This window comes from Suricata suricatta, chromosome 12 (assembly GCF_006229205.1).
Source record: "Suricata suricatta isolate VVHF042 chromosome 12, meerkat_22Aug2017_6uvM2_HiC, whole genome shotgun sequence".
Classification (NCBI taxonomy): Eukaryota; Metazoa; Chordata; class Mammalia; order Carnivora; family Herpestidae; genus Suricata; species Suricata suricatta.
This window is the reverse complement of record NC_043711.1, coordinates 6,385,464-6,407,149: the sequence shown is the minus strand read 5'-3', so window position 1 is coordinate 6,407,149 and position 21,686 is coordinate 6,385,464. Positions and strand designations below refer to the sequence as shown.

At 41.3% G+C, this 21,686-nt stretch overlaps 1 protein-coding gene across 3 annotated transcripts in view; it reads left to right on the top strand.

The window, feature by feature from the left end:
• LOC115273226 (zinc finger protein 883-like) overlaps positions 1 to 21,686 on the top strand; it is a 24,142-nt gene that overhangs the window by 1,115 nt on the left and 1,341 nt on the right. The window contains exons 2-9 of one of the 3 annotated variants that reach the window (XM_029916208.1): positions 1,396 to 1,482; positions 6,727 to 6,908; positions 7,727 to 7,829; positions 8,361 to 8,419; positions 10,311 to 10,437; positions 19,778 to 19,870; positions 20,464 to 20,543; positions 21,024 to 21,673. In XM_029916208.1, the coding sequence (XP_029772068.1) occupies positions 7,751 to 7,829; positions 8,361 to 8,419; positions 10,311 to 10,437; positions 19,778 to 19,870; positions 20,464 to 20,543; positions 21,024 to 21,673 (1,088 nt within the window). In that variant the 5' untranslated portion in view covers positions 1,396 to 1,482; positions 6,727 to 6,908; positions 7,727 to 7,750. Of the gene's footprint in view, positions 1 to 1,395; positions 1,483 to 6,726; positions 7,830 to 8,360; positions 8,420 to 10,310; positions 10,438 to 19,777; positions 19,871 to 20,463; positions 20,544 to 21,023; positions 21,674 to 21,686 lie in introns of all 3 variants that reach the window. The other 2 variants (XM_029916209.1, XM_029916206.1) reach the window with 2 other exon arrangements.

Here is a 21,686-nt window from a genome sequence, read left to right as displayed (position 1 = left end):
AGAGTCGCCTGGTCTGCTGACTGAGCCACCCAGGCGCTGCCAGAAAGACTTTCTCTTCTTTTTTTTCTTTTTCTTTTTTAAAATGTTTCTTTATGGGGCGCCTAGGTGGCTCAGTCGGTTAAGTGCACCGGCTTTGGCTCAGGCCATGATCTCACGGTTCGTGGGTTCGAGCCCCGTGTTGGGCTCTGTGCTGACAGCTAGCTCAGAGCCTGGAGCCTGCTTCACATCCTGTGTCTCCCTCTGTCTCTGACCCTCCCCTGCTCGTATTGTCTCTGTCTCTCAAAAATAAATAAAAGACATAAAAAAAACGTTTATTTTTGTGGGAGAGAGAGACAGAGCGTGAGCAGGGGAGGGTCAGAGACAGAGGGAGACACAGAATCAGAAGCAGCTGTCAGCACAGAGCCTGATGCGGGGTTTGAACCCACGAACCATGAGATCATGACCTGAAGTCAGCGCTTAACTGACTGAGCCACCCAGGCGCCCCAGGAAAGACTTTCTTAAGGGGGAACTCTTGCAACAGGAAGATTTGCAAAGAATATGCAGAACAGGGTAGGAGTGGGTGAAAAAAAACTTTAATATGCAGAGGCTGGTGGCTGGGGAAAGGGAAAGGGGTGTGTCTTGAAACTCTGCAGACTGTGCTGAAAATTGCACTCACAGGGAAGATGAGGCCGGAATGTTCAGTTGTTGTAGGCATGTGGGGGAGGGGTGGGGATCTGGGCCTGAAGTAGAGCAAAAAGTTACAGTGGGGGAGGTTCTCATAGAATTTAAGGCCCCGCCTTCTCAGTCAATGTAGCCTAAATTATGTCAAGCTCTGAGTTTGATCAGTCTTGGCAAAGTCTCAGCTGGAACATTAGCTCTCAAAAGGTACCTGGGTTGTGTCAACTATAGGTCAATTAAAAAAAAAGCCCTCAATTGCTAGTTAGAAAAAAAGTTCCTGTGTTCACCAGCATCAATCACTCACTATCCCTTACCATTTACTTCTCTTACCCTCTGTGCAAGCTTTCATACTTACTTGATTTTTCTATGAAAATGTGAGTTGTTTCTTCCACTTTCCTGATATTTAGAATAGTATGTGGTATACAGTAGGCACTCAATATTTATCCAGTGAATGAGTGCGTGCTTAAATACCCTGCAAAGAGATGCAACACCTTAGACTTTCATTGGCAGCGAATCACCCTATTGAAATTTCTGAGTCATTGTATCTTTCTGTACACTTTGGAAGTACCAAGTAAGCAGGAATTAGGTTACTCAGGGCATATTCTTTGTTTTACCAATAATCCTATGTAAAATGCACTCTGAAAGTTTAATCAAGGAGAATAGGGCGTTTCTTTGAATCCCTTAGTCCTTTCAATGGCATTACTAGATAAGCGTCAGTGACCTTGTGTGTTTCTTCAGCATGGAAGCACGCTGTAGCTGAGAAGTGTGTGGCCTTCAGCCTAGCTCCAGCCCGCACCTTGATGCCCTGTGGATTTCCGTGGCTTGGTGAGTAATGGAATTTGTGGCAGGGGTTCCCCACCACCCTTCATTTGTATGGAAATTTTTAATTTGCAGAAACTTTGCTCTGGACTGTGGGCATCAGGGTGAACTTTGAGGTTGGGGTATCTTGTGAGATGGGAGTTTTCCAGTTATTTATGTTGGGTAGGTTTTGTTCAGAGGGTGTCAGGACGGGCGGCGTATTACCTTTGAATCACAAGTTCTATTACCAAGGTCCGCTTTGTCCTTTTCAAGGGAGCTCAACTCAAGTGAGAAACCCCCAATGCTTGAAAGCCAAGAGATTCTAAAAAAAATAATGTAACTTCACTAAGATGTTGTCTGAAATCAGAACTGAATGGACTACATGAGTTTTGCCTAGAGTTCATGAAATAAAAATTTATTTCCCAGATAAAATATAACAGGGGAAAATTAAGTACTAGCTTTGGCTTTATTTTTTTATGTCTTTTATTATTTTGAGAGACAGAGTGAGTGGGGGAGGGGCAGAGAGAGAGGGAGACACAGAATCTGAAGCAGGCTCGAGGGTGTCAGCACAGAGCCCAGCGCGGAGCTGAAACCCACAGACTGAGATCATGACCTGAGCCCAAGTCAGATGCTTATCTGACTGAGCCACCCAAGGCGCCCCTAGCTTTGGCTTTAAATGCAAGGAATTTGGTTATAAAAAGAGTATTCTTTCACAGAATTTGAAGCCATGTTTACCTAGGTAGAATTCATCTTACTTCAAAAACTCAGTATTGTTACATATATTTTAGCATTTCTTATCATTTAGTATGTCCACACTCAGACGTTATGGGGGTGGGTTTTTGTTAGTGGTCCACAAATAATTCCTTGCCCACACTGACCTCGTTACTACTGTTAGCTCAGTCCCCCAGATTTAATGACAAAAGAAGGGTCAGGTCCCCTGGGTTACAGTCCGGCCATTAAGTGATAAACGAGGGCTGATGGTGAGTTATTGTAAATGAGAGAATGTAAATGAGAGGACCTTGAAGGGTTCTAGGCAAGAAAAGACCTTAAAGCCGCCGTCTTAGAAATGACTAAGATACAGCTAGGCCGCGGGCTGGCCCAGGGTGGGGCTGGGAAGGGGGAAAACATTGTAGCCAGAGAGCTGTGTGTATGCAAAATCCTTGGAGCAGCTGGGAGCCCGCAGTGTGGAGGGAACTGAGCGAGACCGAGACCGGACTGGGCTGAAAACACAGCAAGAGAGGAGGAAGGTGAGCTCATGGTATGATTTGGAACCTTGAGAGCAAGTTAGGGATTTAATCCTAAGGCTGGGAGGAAGCCATTGTGAGTTGGGGAGGCCTGTGATTAGATTTTTTTTTCTTTTTCAAACTTTCATTTAAATTCTAGTTAGTTGGGGGCACCTGGGGGGCTCAGTCAGTTAAGCTTCTGACTTCGGCTCAGGTCACGATCTTGTGGTTTGAACCCCACATCAGGCTCTGTGCTGACAGCTCGGAGCCTGGAGCCTGCTTCCGATTCTGTGTTTCCTTCTCTCTGCTCCTCCTCCGCTCCTACTCTCTCTCTCTCAAATATAAAATAAAAAATGTTAAAAAAATTTTTTTTATTAATAAATTTTGGTTAGTTAACATAGTGTAACATTAGTTTATGGTGGAGAATTGAGTGATTCATCACTTCCATAGATTTATGTTTGGAAGAGCTAGCTCTTAGAGGAAGTGAGGATGGAGGGCAGGAAGGACAAGCCTGAGGGGATGGAGACAAGATTAAGGATTAGTCTAAGCGTTTAGGAATGAGTGACAGCAATCTAGACTCTTGGTTATAAAGTAGAATGAGAGATGGGGACAGATGGTGGAATGGATTCTTTGGAGATTCATTCATCTCTTTACCCAGAATTCTGGGCATTTGATGTGGCTAGTAATGTGCCAGTGACTGGGTATAGTGTTTATTTTATTATTTTAACATTTATTTATTATCGAGAGACAGAGCATGAGCATGGGAGGGGCAGAGAAAGGCAGAGACACAGAATCCGAAGCAGGGTCCAGGCTCTGAGCCTGACATGGGGCTCGAACTCACTAACTGCAAGATCGTGACCTGAGCTGAATGAAGTCATACACTTAACCGCTTAACCTAATGAGCCGCCCAGCCGCCCCCTAGGTATAGTGTTTAAATAAGAAAAGGCCACTCTTGTACTTTGAACATTACAGTCTAGTGGAAGAGAAAGAATGTAAGTAAGCAAAGAAATAATACATAATTACAAATTGTGGAAGGCTACCTAGGAAGAATGAGCAGGTTTTAGTAAGAGGAGAGTAGCTTTACATTGGATGTGGGGCTCACACAGGATTTGGGGGGATTCTGGAAAAATGACATTAAAGAGACTGAAAGATAACAGGAAAGAATTATCCCTGTCGTTGGGGAGATTGTCAGTAGCTGGGGAGGTTTTCTCTAGAGAAAGCACCATTATATGATTGATAGGATTTGGTGTTGAGATGGGGGAGGGACGGGGGGCGTGGTTTGGATTAGTGTGCGTTTCCCGCCAGTTTCCCCTATGTGTAGGGTGGTGGAGGAGCCTATCAGGAATAATTTTAGGTTTCAAGTGATTTGTTGCTGTCTTGGGGGATAGGGGAGAGAGTGTGCCTATACTTTAATTTTTCAATTGCTGTTGTAGGCTGAGGGGGAGGAGTTGGGATTCTGTCAGGTTTTAATTGATTCCGGCCCCTGAGAGACCAGAAGCTTGTGAAATGGTTAATCTTGTTTCAGTTAACTACAGCTGTGGGATGGGGGAGGGCTGTGATACCTACAACCCTTTTTGCTACTTTGAATAGCCAGGGAGCTCATGCCTCACGGAGAGTGCAAATGTTTTAAGTTTACTTATTTGAGAGAGAGAGAATGCACAAGTGGGGGGTGCAGAGAGCGGGGGAGAAAGAGAATTTAAAGCAGGCTCCACCTGGTCGGTGGGGAGCCCAACGTGGGGCTTGAACTCAAAACCTCAAGATCAAGACCTGAGCCAAAATCAAGAGTCGCACGCTTAACTGACTGAATCACCCAGGCGCCCCGAAACAGTTTATTGAAAGAGAGAGTAAGTTCAGTTTTTAAAAAATGTTTATTTTGTTATTTTTTTTCTGAGAGACAGAGACAGCATGAGTGGGGGAGGAGTAGAGAGAGGGAGACACAGAATCGGAGGCAGGCTCCAGGTTCTGAGCTGTCAGCATGTTGGGGGGCTCGACCATGAGATCATGACCTCAGCCGAAGTCTGCCGGTTAACCGACTGAGCCACCCAGTAGGTTCAGTTTTTAAGTTTCAGCAGAGGAGTCTTTGAAGACTTTAGATGACAGTAGTTGAAAAGCAGCAGGACATGGGTCTTGAGCATCGATTTTTTTTCTCTAAGTTTTTTAAATGTTTATTGAGAAAGTGAGAGACAGTGTGAGCAGGGAAGGAACAGAGAGGGAGACACAGAATCTGAAGCAAGGCCCCAGGGTCTGAGCTGTCAGCACAGAGCCCAATGTGGGTCTTGAACTCATGAACCACGAGTTCATGACCTGAGCCAAAGTCGGAGGCTTAACCGACTGAGCCACCCAGGCACCCCTATAAATTTGAAATCCCAAACCTGACATTTGGATGTTATCAGCATAGAGGTGAAAATTAAGTTCAAGGGGATGGATGGATAGATAGAGACAGAATAAGGCAAGAACTAGAAGCCAGGACTGATCCTGGAGGACAGTGAGCAGTGGGAGAAGAGGCTGAAAGAGAGTAGCCAGGGCAGTAGGATGACAACTGGGAGGCTGGTCACAAAGGCACAAGGAAAAAATAGCTTGCAGAAGAGAGCAGTGAAAGTTTTCCCAAGGGACCAACTTAGTCAAAGACAGAAGTGCATTCACTGGATTAATTCTCATTAATTCTCTTAACTCTTTAGTAATCTTGGCAGAGCGGTGTCAGTGGAGCGGTGGGGATGGAGGTGGAAACTAGGTTGGAGTCTATTAAGGGAGATGAAATGGGGAGAGTATGAGGGTAGACCACCCTTCCAGGGAGTTTGGTGGTGAAGAAGAGTGAACAGTAACCAGAGGGCTAAGTAGGACATGAGGCATACATTTCTTTCAAGATTGGAGTTACTTAATTATGTTTAAATGTTAAGGGTATAAGTATACTGAAATAGGAGTTGATGGTGTTTACCCAAAACTGGGTTCACCTCGTGGTGAATGTCAAGTCAAAGGACACACACCAAAGAATAGGAAAAGAAAGGGTTTTACTTACAACAAATAAGTTGCTATTTCCTAAAGCAGTGTTTCCTCCAACAACAAAACTATGGAAGTTTGGGTTAAGGGCACATACGCATTCATGAAGGGGGGCTTGTGCAGCAGGGAATCGTGCATGGAATTGGGGCAAGAGTCACCTGAAGGTGATAGAGTCCAGGTCACAGTTGATGGAATTCTTGAGGCCTGCGAAGGTCAACATCATCAGTTCTCAGGCTCCAGCTTGTCTGGTATCTGAGTGATCTAAGGAGTTTAAGTCCTGCAGAGATAACTCAAGAATGTGCTTTGGGCAAGTAGTGCTGGTCAGGCTTAGATCACAAGATGGCCTGGGGCCTAAAATGACTTCTTATGTCCAGAAAGCTATGTCTCACTTTTTCTGGGGACCCCTAACTCTTTCTGCTGACAATGGGGATGGAAAAGAACCAAGGAATAATCAATACAGTTTCTGAGAGAAGATATGAAGGGATTAGACCAATGATTCTTAATGGGCAATTTTGCCCCCTAGGGGACATTTGTCCATATCTGGAGAAAATTTTGATTTTGCAACCGGAGGGGATACTACGGACATCTACTGGGTAGAGTCTTGAGTTGCTGCTAAGCAGATGGGCACCCCCATAACAAAGTATCCAGTCCCAAATGTGCCATCCAGTGCCAAGGATGGACAACCCTGGCATAGAAAAGAGATGCTGACTTTAGATAAGAAGGAAGAGAGGTGCCTGGCTGCCTCAGTCAGAAGAGCATGTGACTCTTGGTCTCCGGATTGTGAGTCTGAGCCTCATGTTGGATGCAGAGATTATATAAAAATAAAGTTTTTTCTTAATGTTTATTTTGGAGAGAAAGAGACAGCATGGTGGGAGAGGGGCAGAGAGAGAGGGAGGCACAGAATCGGAAGGTTCCAGGCTCCGAGCTGACAGCATAGAGCCCGATGCAGGACTTAAACTCACGAACCATGAGCTCATGACCTGAGGCAAAGTCAGACGCTAAACCGACTAAGCCACCCACGTGCCCCTAAAATCTTTTTTTTTTTTTAAAGGAAGACATCTTGTCTGCAAAGTGAAGAAAAAGCCACGATGGTGTCCGACTACTTTTGAATTAGTGGCAAGGAGAGGAACGATCTTTCTCATTCTTACTGTTCCTCTGTGAAGTAAGATACAAGATCACTTGTTGAAGAGGGAAAGTTGAAGACCACGTGAAATGCAAGATCCTGGAGAAATTGTAAAAAGAGATTTGGATAACCGGAGGGTTAAATTGCCTGTGGAGCTTTTCCTTTAGTGTTGAAGGCTTGTTTGGAGTTAGACAAGGCCTCAAATTCTTGGTGCTTCCCATGTAACTGGTTAGGTGGGAGTCACCCAGGATGGATAGACAGATGGCTGGGGAATAATCCAGAGCAGTGGTTACAGAAGGACAGAGAGGGGAAGTTGAGGTTTTAGAACATATATTATTGAAATGATGGGCCATGGCATTTTATATGTAGCATCAAGGAATTGGGGATTATAAATAGGATAATCAGAGGATGGACAGCTTGGATGCCTCTCTGAGGTAGAGAGCAGGTACAGTACAGATTAAAAAGTGAACAGGGGTAGAAGTATAGTTTCTATGTTCAGAGAGTTCAGGGACGCCTGACTTTTTGCTCTGGAGAGCGTAAGAGTCTTAGTGATGATAAATTCAAGGTATGTAACTGAGATGTGAAAGCCATGGGTGTTTGCAGGTTTATACCCACCCAGGAACATAGAATCATCTTTAATCAAGGCAGAGTTGAGCGGGAGTCAGGTACCTACCGATGGCTTTATTGAGTCAGGTCTATGTGTTGATACCATTGCAGATGAGAAGCTAGTATAGTGCCTCAACAGAGATGGGATTTTTAATAAATGATGGGTAATGTGGTTTGATACTACGGTAGATTTACCTTAAGGATGAGGAAGATCAAGAACTCCTACCGTATTGCTTTGAGGTTGTCCAAGGCAAGAAAAACAAAGTCCCCGGATCAAATTGCAAGTTTGCGTGCTCTCTTGTTAATGTTTTTTTAATTTTAGAGCCCTGACTTCACTAGACCATAGATGCAAGAAAAAGAGCATCCTGGGCATGTTTATTTAAAGCCTTGCAAAATGGCAGCCACACCTCTGTCTTCTGTATTTGGTAAGTTGCTAGGGTAGAGGGCACTGCACTAGAGTCAAGTGGTCTCTCCACCCTAGGAGGGTGCAAAAGCAGGGAGCCGAGTAGCCACAGAGGAGAACTGGGAAGGAGAGGCTGAGATGGGAGGTGGTGGTGTGGAGCTGCAGACTCTCGGAGCCCCCGAACTTGGTCATGTATGATTCAGTGCCCAATGGGATTCTGGAGGAAAGGCATATGTGCATCAAGGGGAGACAGAAGAATATTTAGGGGTGGTACTTCATTTATACCATCCATCTGTTTTGTAAAAGATAACGGCTTTCTGAATTTCAGTTACCTTGCCTGAGAAAATTGAGACTAAATCTATTCCTCGTGGGTATTAAGGCACCTTATTTTCTGACTCTGGGGGGCAGGGCAGGTTGCTCTGGATAATATGGTGTGTGTGTGTGTGTGTGTGACTCAACTGATGGGAGGCAATACCTAGGCTTGTGGGTGTCAACAGTATTGGATGTGCCTAGACTCCTGTGTCACCTTGTCTTTTATCCCTGCCTGTTTTAGACGCTGCTTGTGCCCATGAGAGGGTCACAAAGGTGGAAAACATCCACTCCGTGTTACAGGTGAGTCGGGAATCTTTCTCCTAAAATATAATTCCTTCCTGGAGTGAATGTGTTTCCTGCCAACACTCTGGAGCATTAACCTTAAAAATAAAACGTGTCAGTGATTTTACCAGCAGAAAGGGGTTTATTCAGGAATAGCAGAGACTTGCAGTTTGGGACAAGAAAGCTGCAGCAAAACATTACACAAGTCTGGAGAAGAGTGAGAGGAACCATTTTTACAGAGGAATGGAGGGAGTTGGAAGAGTCATATAAACAAAATGTCTATTGAATAAATTGGGAGTTCAATGTATAGTGGCTTTCCATTGGCTAAGTTGTGGCAGTCTCTCATTCCCTAGGCTGTTGCTTAGGAGGAGAAAACCTTTTTTTCCTCCTGCTCGGTAGTAAAGTAGGGATTTGCAAGATCTGCTTCTTCCAGTTGGGTCTGCAGTGCCCACTAGTGGTAGGGAGAGTTCTGCTGCTGGCTTCCACTCTATTTCAGTGAGGTCTTCCTTTTAATTTTCTTTTTTTTTAATTTTTTAATGTTTTATTTATTTTTGATACAGACAGAGACAGAGCATGAGAGGGGGAGGGGCAGAGAGAGAAGGAGACACAGAACCGGAAGCAGGCTCCAGGCTCTGAGCTGGCTGTCAGCACAGAGCCTGATGCGGGGCTCGAACCCACGAACGTGAGATCTGACCTGAGCCGAAGTCGGAGGCTTAACCGACTGAGCCACCCAGGTGCCCCTCCTTTTAATTTTCATAGGAGCTGTACAACCCATCCATGATCTTGAGACCTGATGGCGGTTCAGGGATTTCCAACAAAGTTCTTCCATTACTCTACACATTGTTTTCAGGCATCTTTTCTACTTAATGATGTTAGGGAAAGTAAAAGGCTTTAAAATATATGGTCATTAGAGGCGCCTGGGTGGCTCAGTCGGTTAAGCCTCCAACTTCGGCTCAGGTCAGAGCTCACGTTTGTGGGTTCGAGCCCCGTGTCAGGCTCTGTGCTGACAGCTAGCTCAGAGCCTGGAGTCTGCTTCCGGTTCTGTGTCTCCTTCTCTCTCTGCCCCTCCCCCTCTCATGCTCTGTCTCTCTCTGTATCAAAAATAAAACATTAAAAAAAAATATATGTTCATTCTGTGTGGGAAAATGTGTTCATTTAGCAAGTATTTTTTCTGCAGTGTGTTCAAGTTCGTGTTGGATCAGGAGACAAAGTAAGACTGTAGGGAAGCCTGAGTGGCTCAGTCAGTTAAGTGTCTGACTCTTGATTTCTACTCAGGTCTCATGGTTCATGAGATCAAGCCCTGCGTGAACTATATCCGGATAGAGTGGAGCCTGCTTGGGATTCTCTCTCTCCCTCTCTCTTTGCCCCTGCCCTGCTTGTGCTTTCTTTCTCTCTCTCTCTCTCAAATAAACTTTAAAAATCCTTAAAAAAAAGGAGTGAGACTGTAAAAACTCTCAGGCTAGCAGTGGAGAGATACACCTCATCATGAGTTAGAGATGCTTTAAATTCTTGAGACTGAATGAGATCCTTAAGAAGTGATGGGGGGCACCTGGGTGGCTCGGTCAGTTAAGCATCTGACTTCAGTTCAGGTCATGATCTCAGGGCTCATGAGTTCGAGCCCTGTGTCAGGCTCTGTGCCAACAGCTGAGAGCCCGGAGCCTGCTTTGGATTCTGTGTCTTCCTCTCTGTCCCTCCACTGCTCATGCTCTGTCTCTGTCTCTCTCAAAAGTAAATAAACAATAAGAAAATTTTTTTAAAGAAGTGAGAGTGAAGAGGACTGAGTATTAGGATTTTGAAATTACAATGAATGAAAGAGGTCTTTCTTCCTCAGTGAGGTTACCATGACCCTCTTCCAAGAATGCTGGTGGGGTTGGTTGCTTGTTGAGACAAAATGTGTTGATTATTTTAGAACTCAGTAACCTTTGAGGATGTGGCCATCGACTTCACCCGGGAGGAATGGGCGTTGTTGAATCCGTGTCAGAGAAAACTGTACAGGGATGTGATGCTGGAGAACTACAGAAACGTGGCATCGCTGGGTAAGGCTGACAATCCCTTCCTTTATTTATTGAGTTTGAGCCTGGATTTCTGGCACGAGTCAGCCCCAGTTACCTTGTGGTACAGCCTGTAGGTTGTAGGTTTTTGTAGATTTTTACATTTAAGTGAAATAGCTTGTATTAAGGTATAGTTTACCTTGGTTTAGCCACGTAGAGAAAGCAAAGCAATGTGTTGTGTATGTGTGTCTGTTTTGTGTTTTCAGCATATTCAGAGTTGTGCCCCCATCACCAATGTCTAATTCCAGAACATTCCCATTGTCATGCTTACAGGCCATTTCATTCCTCCTTGGTTTCCAGACCCTGGCAATAAATTATAGATTCGCCTATTCTGAATATTTCATATTAAAAGAACCATACCACATTGCTCTTTTGTGATATACTTCTTTCCCATAGCATATTTCTAGGTTCATGCATGTTGTAGCATAAATCAGCACTTAACTCTTACTTATTACTGAATAATATTCTATTGTGTAGACATAACACATTTTGTTTGTCCATTAATCCAGTTGATGGACATTTGGATTTTTGGCACTTGCTACTATAAATAGTGCGGCTGCAAACATTCACATAGGACAAGTTTTACTGTGGACATGTGTTTTCATTTGTCTTATGTTTATGCCTCGGAGTGGAATGGCTGGGCCATTTGTAACCTCTCTGCTTACCATTTTGAAGAACTGCCAAACACTTTTCCCAATTGGCTGTATTATTTTTTATTTTCTCCACCAGTGTATAAATGTTCCCAGATCTCCAGATTCTTGCCAGCATGCATTATTGCCTGTCTTTTTGTTTATAGCTATCTTTTTTTTTAAATTAGTTTATTACCAAGTTGGTTTCCATATAACACCCAGTACTCTTCCCCACAAGTGCCCTCCGCCATGACCATCACCCCTTTCTCCTTTCCTCCCTCCCTCTTCAGCCCTCAGTTTGTTTTCAGTATTCAAGAGTCTCTCATGATTTGCCTCCCTCCCTTTCCCTAACTCTTCCCCCTCCTTCCCCTTCCCATGGTCCCCTGTTAGGTTTCTCCTGTTAGACCTACGAGTGAAACCATATGGTATCTGTCCTCCGCCTGACTTATTTCGCTTAGCACGTCACCCTCGAGGTCCATCCCCACTGCTACAAATGGCCAGATTTCATTCTTCCTCATTGCCATGTAGGACTCCATTATATACATAAAAACCACATCTTGTTGGTCCATTCATCAGATGATGGGCATTTAGGCTCTTTCCATGATTTAGCTCTTGTTGACATTGCCGCTATGAACATTGATTGGGGTACATGTGCCCTTCTGCATCAGCACTTCTGTATCCCTTGGGTAAATCCCTAGCAGTGCTATTGCTGGGTCATACGGGAGTTCTATTGTTAATTTTTTTGGGGAACCTCCACACTGTTTTCCAGAGCGGCTGCACCAGTTTACATTCCCACCAGCAGTGTAGGAGGGTGCCCGTCTCTCCACATCCTCGCCAGCATCTATAGTCTCTTGATTTGTTCATTTTAGCCACTCTGACTGGTGTGAGGTGGTATGTCAGTGTGGTTTTGATTTGAATTTCTCTGATGATGAGTGACGCTGAGCATCATTTCATGTGCCTGTAGGCCATCTTAATGTTTATAGAATGGTTCTCATTGTGATTTTGATTTGCATTTCCTTAAGGACTAAGGGTGTTAAGCAACTTTTTATGTGTTTATTGCGCATTTGTATCTCTTCCTTGGAGAAATATCCTTTTAAATCCTTTGCCTATTTAAGAATTGGATTGCCATTTTTTTCTATTGAGTTGTGAATGTTCTTTATGCATTCAGGATATGGATCCCTTATCAGATATATAATTTAGCAAATATTTTCTCACATTTTGTGTGTTGCCTTTTCACTTACTTAGTAGTATCTTTTGTGGCATAAAAGTTGAATTGTAATAAAGTCCAGCTTATTTTCTGGACTCTCAATTCTATTCCAATGGTTTATATATATATTTTAAGTTTATTTATTTTGAGAGAGAGAGAGCACAAACAGGGAAGGGGCAGCGAGAGAGAGGGAGAGAGAATCCCAAGCAGGCCCTGCATCACCAGTGCAAAGCCTAATTGGGGCTTGAACTCACAGCAAGATTATGACCTGAGCTGAAGTTGGACGCTTACCCAACTAAACCACCCAGGTGCCCCTCAAATGGTTTATATTTCTGTCTTATGCCAGTACCATGCTGTTGGTTGCTGTCATAGCTTTGAAGTAAGATTTGAATTGGGAAATGTATGTTCTTCAACTGTGTTTTGTCAAGATTGTTTTGACTCTTCTGGATCCCTTGCATTTTCATATGAATCTTAGAGTAAGCTTGTCAATTTCTGCAGAGAATCCAGGTGGAGTTCCAATGTGGGAAGCCACACTGGATCCATAGATCAATCTGGAGAGTTGCTAATTAGCATTATTAACTATTCTAGTCCATGACCATGTGATGTTCTCTCATTCACAGAGGTCTTTATTTTATGTATTAATACATTTTTACTTAGTTAATTAATTAAATTTAAAATTAAAGCATAGTTAACATACAGTTCACATTGTGGTCTCCAGTGCACAATAGAATGATTCAACAGTTTCATATATTACTCAGCGCTCATTAAGAGAAGTGCACATACGCTATACCTATTCACGCATCCACCCATCTACCCTCCGGTAGCTCTTCTTCGTAGTTAAGAATTTGTTTTGGTTTGTCCTTTTTTTTTTTCCTTTGTTTTGTTTCTTAAATTATACACATAGGTGAAATCATACAGTATTTGTCTTCCTCTGACTTATTTCAATTTCACTTAGCATTCTACTCTCTAGATCTACCCATGTAGTTGCAAATGGCAAGATTTCATGCTTTTTTATGGTGAGTACCACATCTCATTTATCCATTCAGTGGACATATGAATGGGTTGCTTCCATATTTGTGCCATTGTAAATAAGGCTGCAGTAAACACAGGGGTGCAGATATCTTTTTGAGTTAGTGTTTTCATTTTCTTTTTTTTTTTTTTTTGTTTTTAATTTTTTTTAATGTTTTATTTATTTTTGATACAGAAGGAGACAGAGCATGAGAGGGGGAGGGGCAGAGAGAGAAGGAAGCACAGAACCAGAAGCAGGTTCCAGGCTCTGAGCTAGCTGTCAGCACAGAGCCTGATGCAGGGCTTGAACCCACGAACGTGAGATCTGACCTGAGCCGAAGCCGGAGGCTTAACCAATGAGCCACCCAGGCGCCCTGTGTTTTCATTTTCTTTAGGTAAACACCTAGCAGTGGAATTACTGGACCATATGGTAATTCTATTTTTAATCTTTTGAGGAAACTCCATACTGTTTTCCACAGTGACTGCAATAGTTTACATTACCACTAAAAGTGAGAGAGGGTTCCTTTTTCTCCACATCCTCACCAACACTTAATTATTTCTTGTGTTTCTGATTTTAGTCATTCTGACAGATATGAGGTGATATCTCATTGCGGTTTTGAATTGCATTTCCTTGATGATTAGTGAAGTTAAGCATCTTTTCATGTTCCTGTTGACCATCCGTATGTCTTTGGAAAAAAATGTTTATTGGAATGTTTGCTTGTTTTTTGTTTATTTAAGTGGGCTCCATGCCCAATGTGGTTAAGAGTTACATGCTCTCTACCAACTGAGCCAGCCAGGCACTACTGTAGTGTCTATCTGGTTTTGGAATCAGGGTAATTCTGGTTTTTTAGAATGAATTTGGAAAATTTCCTTCCTCTTCTATCTTTTTTAAATAGTTTCAGAAGAATAGGTATTAACTCTTCTTTAAATGTTTGGTAGAATTCACTGTGAAGCCATCTGGTCCTAGAGTTTTGTTTGTTGGGGAGGTTTTTCTTGTTTTCTGGTTCAATATCATTGTTAGTAATTGGGCAGTTCAAAAATTCTGTCTTGATGCAGTTTTGGGAGGTTACATATTTCCAAGAATTTACTAATTTCTTTTAGGTTGTCCAATGTGTTTGGCATGGAGTTTTTCATAATATTCTCTTTTAATCCTTTGTATTTCTGTGGTATTGATTGCTATTTGTCTTTATGAGTCTGAGTCATCTCTCTTGATAGTCTGTCTAAAGGTATATCAATTTTGTTGATATTTTTCAAAGAATCAATTCCTTGTTTCACTGATCTGTTCTATTTTTTTAATCTCAATTTCTTTTCAATTTCAACTTATTTTCTAATATATTATTTTCTTCCTTATACTGGCTTTGAGCTTTTTTTTTTTTTAGCTCTTTTAAGTGTAACATTAGGTTGTTTATTTGAGATTTTTCATGCTTCTTGAAGTAGACCTGTATTGCTATAACCTTCCCTCTTAGAATAGCTTTTGCTGCATGCCAAACATTTTGAGTCATTGTGTTTTCATTTTCACTTGTCTCTGTGTATTTTTAAATTTCCTCTTTTGTTTCTTGGTTGACACATTAATTGTTTAGTAGCATGTTACTTTAACCCTATGTATTTTTTGCTCTTTCCAGATTTTTTGCTTATGGTTTATTTTTAGTTTATACCATTATGGTTGGGAAAAGGATGCATGATACAGTTTCAGGGTTTTTTTTGGTATTTGTTGAGACTTGTTTTGTGACCTATCATGTGATACCTTCTGTAGAATGTTTTATGTGCGCTTGAAAAGAATGCATATTCTGTTTTGGGATGGAATGTTCTGAATACCTGTTAGGTGCATCTGGTCTAATGTGTTATTCAAATCCATGGTTACCTTGTTGATTTTCTATCTGGGTGATCTAGCCATTGATGTAAGTGGGGTATTAAAGTCTCCTACTATTATTATATTACTATCGATTTCCTCTGTTAATAGTTGCTTTATTGATGTATATGGGTTCTCCCATGTTGGATGCATAAATATTTACAATTATGTCTTCTTGTTGGGTTGTTCCTTTTATGATTATGTAGTGTCCTTATCTCTTGTTACAATCTTTTTTTTAAAGTTTATTTTGTTCCATATAAGTATTGCTACTCCAGCTTTCTTTTCACTCCCATTTGCATATGCATATGCATATGTTTTTCCATACCTTTACTTTCAATCTGCATGTGTCTTTAGGTCTGAGATGATTGTTCTGTAGGCAGAATGTAGATGAGCCCTGTTTTTTTTATCCATTCAGTCAACTCTGTATTTTGATTGAAGTGTTTAGTTCATTTACATTCATAGTAATTATTGATAGATATGTACTTATTGTCATCTTGTTACTTGCTTTATGTTTTTTGTAGTTCTTCTCTGTTCCTTTCTTTTTTTTATTAAAAAATTATTCAGTTTTGATAGAGAAGTAGGGGAGGGATAGAGGGGGACAGAGGATCTGAAGTGAGCTCCATGGGGACAGCAGAGACCCTGATGTGGAGCTCAAACCCACGAACCGTGGAATCATGACCTGAGCCCAAGGCAGACACTTAACTGACTGAGCCACCCAGGCGCCCTTGTTTCTTTCTTCTCTTGCTCTTCCCTTATAATTTTGTGGCTTTCTTTAGTGGTATGCCTCGATTTGTTTCCCTTTATTTTTAGGGTGTCTATAGCTTTCTGATTTGTGATTACCACTCTTAGGTTTATATATAATATCCTGTGGGTATAGCAGTCTATATTATTAGGTTGATGGTCTCTTAAGTTTGAAACCATTCTAAAAGTACTAAATTTTTTACTCCCCTTCCCCAAAGTTTTATCCATATGTTGTCATACTTTACATCCTTTCATTTTGTGAATCCTTGACTGATTTTTTTATAGATATAATTAATTTTATTGCTTTTGTACTTTATTCTCCATTCTGGTTTTATAAGTGATTTATCTACACTTTAAATTTATTAATCTACTTTTATTATGTTTGAATGTGCCTGTGAATTTTTTTTCCTTTTTATAATTTTCTTCGGATTATGGCCTTTCCTTTTCATTCAAAGGATTCCCTTTAACATTTCTTATAAGGCTGGTTTATTGGTAATTCCATTTAACTTTTCTTCATTTTCTGGGAAACTCTTGTATTCTTGTATTCTAAATGATAGAACTCCTGGGTAGAGTATTCTAAGTTGCGGGTTTTTTCCCTTTTAGCACTTTGGATAGATCAAGATACCCACTTCTGGACTACAAAGTTTCTGCTGAAAAATTAGCTGAAAGCCTTGTTTCCATTGTACTTAACTGTTTTCTTTTCTCTTAGCTTCTTTCATAATTCTATCACTACTTCTTGCCCTTGTAGTTATCATATGCCTTGATGTGGACCTCTTTCAGTTGATTTGGTTGGGGGCTTTATGTGACTCCTGGATCTAGATGTTTGTTTCCTTTCCCAGATTAGAAAAGTTTTCACCTATTATTTCTTCAAATAAATTCTCTGTCCCCTTTCTCCCTTCTTCTGGGATCCATATAATGCAAGTGCTGTGCTTGATAGGGTTACTGAATTCCCTCAACCTAGTCTCAATTTTTAAAAAGATTTTATTTATATGGAAACCAATTTGAAAATAAACTACTAAAAAAATAAAAATAAATAAATAACTGTAAAACAAACAAACAAAAAGATTTTATTTATTTATTTATGTATTTATGTATTTATGACACAGTGTGAGCAGAGGAGGGGCAGAGAGGGAGACAGAATCTGCAGCAGGCTCTGCACTGTCTGTGGGAAGCCTGATGGGGGGCTTGAACCTGTGAACCATAAGATCATGACCAAAGCCAAAGTAGGATGCTCAACTGGCTGAGCCACCCAGGCACCCTAAGATTTTTAAAAGTAATCTCTATACCCAACGTGGGGCTCAAACCCACAACCCCAAGATCAAGCGTTGCATGCTCTGACAACTGAGTCAGCCACGTACCCCTATTTTAATTTTAATTCTTTTCTTGTTTTGCTGTTCTTCTTGGTTGCTTTCTAGGACCCTTTCTTCCAGCTCTGTGATCTGTTTGTTCTTCTGCTTCCTGTAGTATACTATTTATTCCCTCTAGTGTACTTAAAATTTTTTAAAAATGTTTTTATTTATTTTTGAGAGAGACAGCATGAGCATGGGAGGGGCAGAGAGAGAGGGAGACACAGAACCAGAAGTATTGGCTCCAGGCTCTGAGCTGTCAGCACAGAGCCCAGTATGGGGCTTGGACCCACAAACCACAAGATTGTGATCTGAGCTGAAGTCGAGCACTCAACCGACTGAGCCACCTAGGTGCCCCCCTCTTCTAGTGTACTTTTAATTTAAGTTATTGGGTTCTTCATCTCTGATTGGTCATTTTTATATTTTCTACCCATAGAGGTCTTTAAGTTCTGTTAACAATATATTGTAATTCTCAACGCCTAAGTCTTAAACTGTTTATGTGAAATTTATCCCTAAGCATTTTCTTTCAGTTGGAATGGAATTATTTTCTTAATTTCATTTTCATGATACTCATTGCTAGTATATGGAAATAAAATGGATACATTGTGCATGATCTTTTATCTTATAATCTAATAGGTTTTTTTTGTGGATTCCTTCAGATTTTCTACTTATAAGCCCATAATATCTGTGAATAGAATTGGCCTTTCTTCTTTCCAAATTGGATAACTTTCTATTTTTCCTTGCCTGGTTGCCCTGGATAGAGCCCCCAATGTACTATTGAATGTAAGTGGCCAGAATGGACATCCTTTTGTTGTTCTTGTTTGTTGTCCATTTAGTCTATTTATAATAGATGATTTTAAATCTTTTCCTACTAAATCCAAAATGTGGGCCTGTTAAGGTTCATTTTCTTTTGGCTGCTTTTTTCCCCCTGCATATGTGGTATACTTTATTTCTTTGTAGGTCTCAATTTTGTCATGAAAATGATATTTTAGAGAACATATTTTACCAACTCTAGTGATGCCTCTCCAATCAAGATATATTGTTTTCTTATTGGTGCTTACTTGTTTAGTGACCTTTCTAGCTGAATTCCACAGATGCTGTAATCCCTGCAATGTTCAACCACAGAGGTTTTGCCTAACTTTTCTCACTAAAAAGTACTTATTTTAATTTTTAATCCTGGTTTCCTGGTCATTATAATTTAGTAGTCCAACAATGATTAGTAATGCTTCCTTATAGGACTTGCCAAGTAGATCTATGTAAGGAATTATGCTTGTAAGCTTCAGGTAACTTATAAGATAGGTTATTTTTCACTTCCTGCTTGGGCAGGATCCAAACGTCAACCAAAGCTAAGTGACCTGGATAATATCCATTCCTAGGTCTTTCCCGGGCATATCCATAGCCTTGGTCATACACATAATTCTGGATCCCCAGGAACTTGCTGGAACTTTTCAAATTCCCCAAGGTAATGCACTGGGGGTAAGAGCTTTATTTTCTGCTGAGCTCTGAGTAAAATCCAATAGTCACAACACCCTGAGGATTTAGGTTTTTTTAAGGAGCCACAAGCTTGGAAACTTAATAATTGACTGTGTTCTGGGGCTGATTCTTTTAACAGAGCCAGATCTCTTTGTTGACTGAAAGGCTGGTGGTTTTTAACCATCATGCCATGGAGCTGAGGAGAGAGGAAGAACAGAAATAATCTGAAGTTGGGGCGCCTGGTGGCTCAGTCGGTTAAGCGTCCCACTTCGGCTCAGGTCATGATCTCACAGTCCGTGGGTTCAAGCCCCGCGTCGGGCTCTGTGCTGACAGCTAACTCAGAGCCTGGAGCCTGCTTCAGATTCTGTGTCTCCCTCTCTCTCTGCCCTTCCCCCGCTTGCTCTTTGTCTCTGCTTCTCAAAATAAAATACTAAAGACATTTAAAAAAAAAACAAAACCAAGAGGGCGCCTGGGTGGCTCAGTTGGTTAAGCCTCCAGCTTCGGCTCAGGTCATGATCTCAGGTTGGTGGGTTCGAGCCCCGCGTCAGGCTCTGTGCTGACAGCTCAGAGCCTGGAGCCTGCTTCCGGTTCTGTGTCTCCTTCTCTCTCTGCCCCTGCCCCCCCTCATGCTCTGTCTCTCTCTGTATCAAAAATAAATAAAATATTTTTTTAAAAAAAAACAAGAAATAATCTGAAGTTAAAATGTCAAAGACCATTTTCTTACCAAGTTTCACTGGTTTTTTTTTTTTTCTTGGATAGATAATTTTCCATTTGTTCGCTAGCTTTGGTTAATTTCTAGAGTTCTGAATCGATTCTATTTGTTTTGTCCATCATTTGTTATTTCAGTGGGAGAGATGAGCTAAACAGAATCCTCATTGTATCATTCTGAAAGTTGATCTCCTAAGTGCTTGACTTTTACTTTGTCTGTTAGAAATCTGTGGTAATCATTTTGCTTCTCCTGAAGTCACACTTACCTATCTTCGGAGCCTCGAAGATGATGTTGTTGCCACAGTTTGGTGGCAGATTTTGTTTACACCGCATGGGTTTCTCACGTGCATTGTTCCTCATATAGGAAAGCAGCTCACCAAACCTGCTTTGATCACTCAGTTGGAGCAGGAAGATGAACTGAAAACAGAGACAAGAACTCACCAAGATACTTGTTCAAGTGAGCAGTGGGCATCTATGAATGGTTTGTACCAGATCTGGTGGGGCTGAGAGGGTGGTACATTATGAAAAGACAAACAAGAAACTTAAACCAAATACCCTTTAACTTCGAGGAGAAAGCAGAGACCATTTGGTGGGGGCTTATTTGTGTAGCTTTAGCATTCTCTAGTCTTTGGCTTTTAACCTGTCATACTTTTTTATGTTCTAAAAGAAAGACCTGTCTTGCCTTTTAATATTTACATTTAGAATCACTGTCTAATTCTTCCCATTTTGCATAAACAGCTTTGGTCTTTGCCTGTTTACATACTTTTCAATCATGATAGAACCATTTCTCGGTAAATTTTATAAAACATTAAGGCATGTAAATATCATTCTTTGATTAGGAATACATTTTTCTTGCTCGTTGTCCCCCTATGCTCAGAGTCTGTTTGAAGAGAAGTCCACAAAGGCCTTAGTTTTTTCCTAAACATCCCATCATTTCATGTTCTAGGTTGTTTCCTATTTGTCTCAGATTTGGTTTGGGGTTTACCTGGTTTTTCCAACATACTGTCACCACTTCTTTCCCAAAACTTACTTTCCTCCCAATTTGTTCAGATGGAATGGTTCTCCCTGAAACCAAACAATCACAACATAAACAAGATGTTCTGGTGAAAGAAGCACTCCACAGCAAGAAGGTAAGAGTCATATGCGAATTTCCTGCTCTCTATCAGAAGTCCAGAATTCCATATAATAGAAAAGGGACTCGTGAACTAAGGGTTAACGTGAGGCTCTTGTTTCAATAATAAAAAACGGAAAATTCTATAAGTCAGGAGTTCGAGGGAAACTCCTATCTTAGCTCGAAAAATGGTTTCAGAGAATCCCCAGAGTAAATATATTCATAATGGAAGTTAGACATTAAATAGTTAAAACATAATTCACTCCAAAGCAATTATATGTTAAACTCTAAAGAGACCCTGTTGGGGGCCATCTGGTATAACATTTCATCTCATTCATGCTGATAAAACTCAGACGGGACCTGTGTATACTCACTAAGAAACTATTAAGTGAAGTCTTATTCTAATAAAGTGTATGTCAGAATTTATGTGGGTGAGGGGTTCTCAGTCAGTCTGATTAATGTGATAAGTCTTGTGATCATAACTCATTTTAACCAATAGGAGCAAACTCATGGAGGCATATCGGTTGAACAGAATGAAGTTGCCCTGCGCATGAAGTCTAGCGTTGCTCAGAGTCAGAGAACTCCTTCCAGAGAGAAACCCCCTCAACGCCTTCGCCCTGGGAAACCCCCCAGAGATTGTTCTCACCCGAACCCACAGGAGAGTGTTCATTCTGGGGAAAAGTCCTATGAATGTAAAAAAGATAAAAACACCTCTGTTAGGAGTTCTTTCTTAGGTGCACATGAGAGAAAACATACAAGAGAGAAATCCTGTGAATCCAATGACTCTGGCCAAGTCTTAAATTCAATCTTCTGCCTTAAGAAGCAGGAAAAAACTCACATTAAAGAGAAATCTGTTCAGTGTAGCCAGTGTGGTAAAGTATTAAAGAACCACTCATCTATTACACTGCACATGAGAATCCACAGTGGAGAAAAACCTTTCAAATGTAACCAGTGTGGGAAAGCCTACAGTTCAAGCTCTTACCTTAATCGGCACAAGAGAATTCACTCTGGGGAGAAGCCCTATGGATGTCGAGACTGTAGAAAAACCTTCAGAGATAGTTCACTTCTTAGACAACATGAAGAGATTCATTCAAGGGACAAACCCTACAAGTGTGATCAGTGCAACAAAGCATTCACTAGAAGGTCTAGGCTTAACCTACAC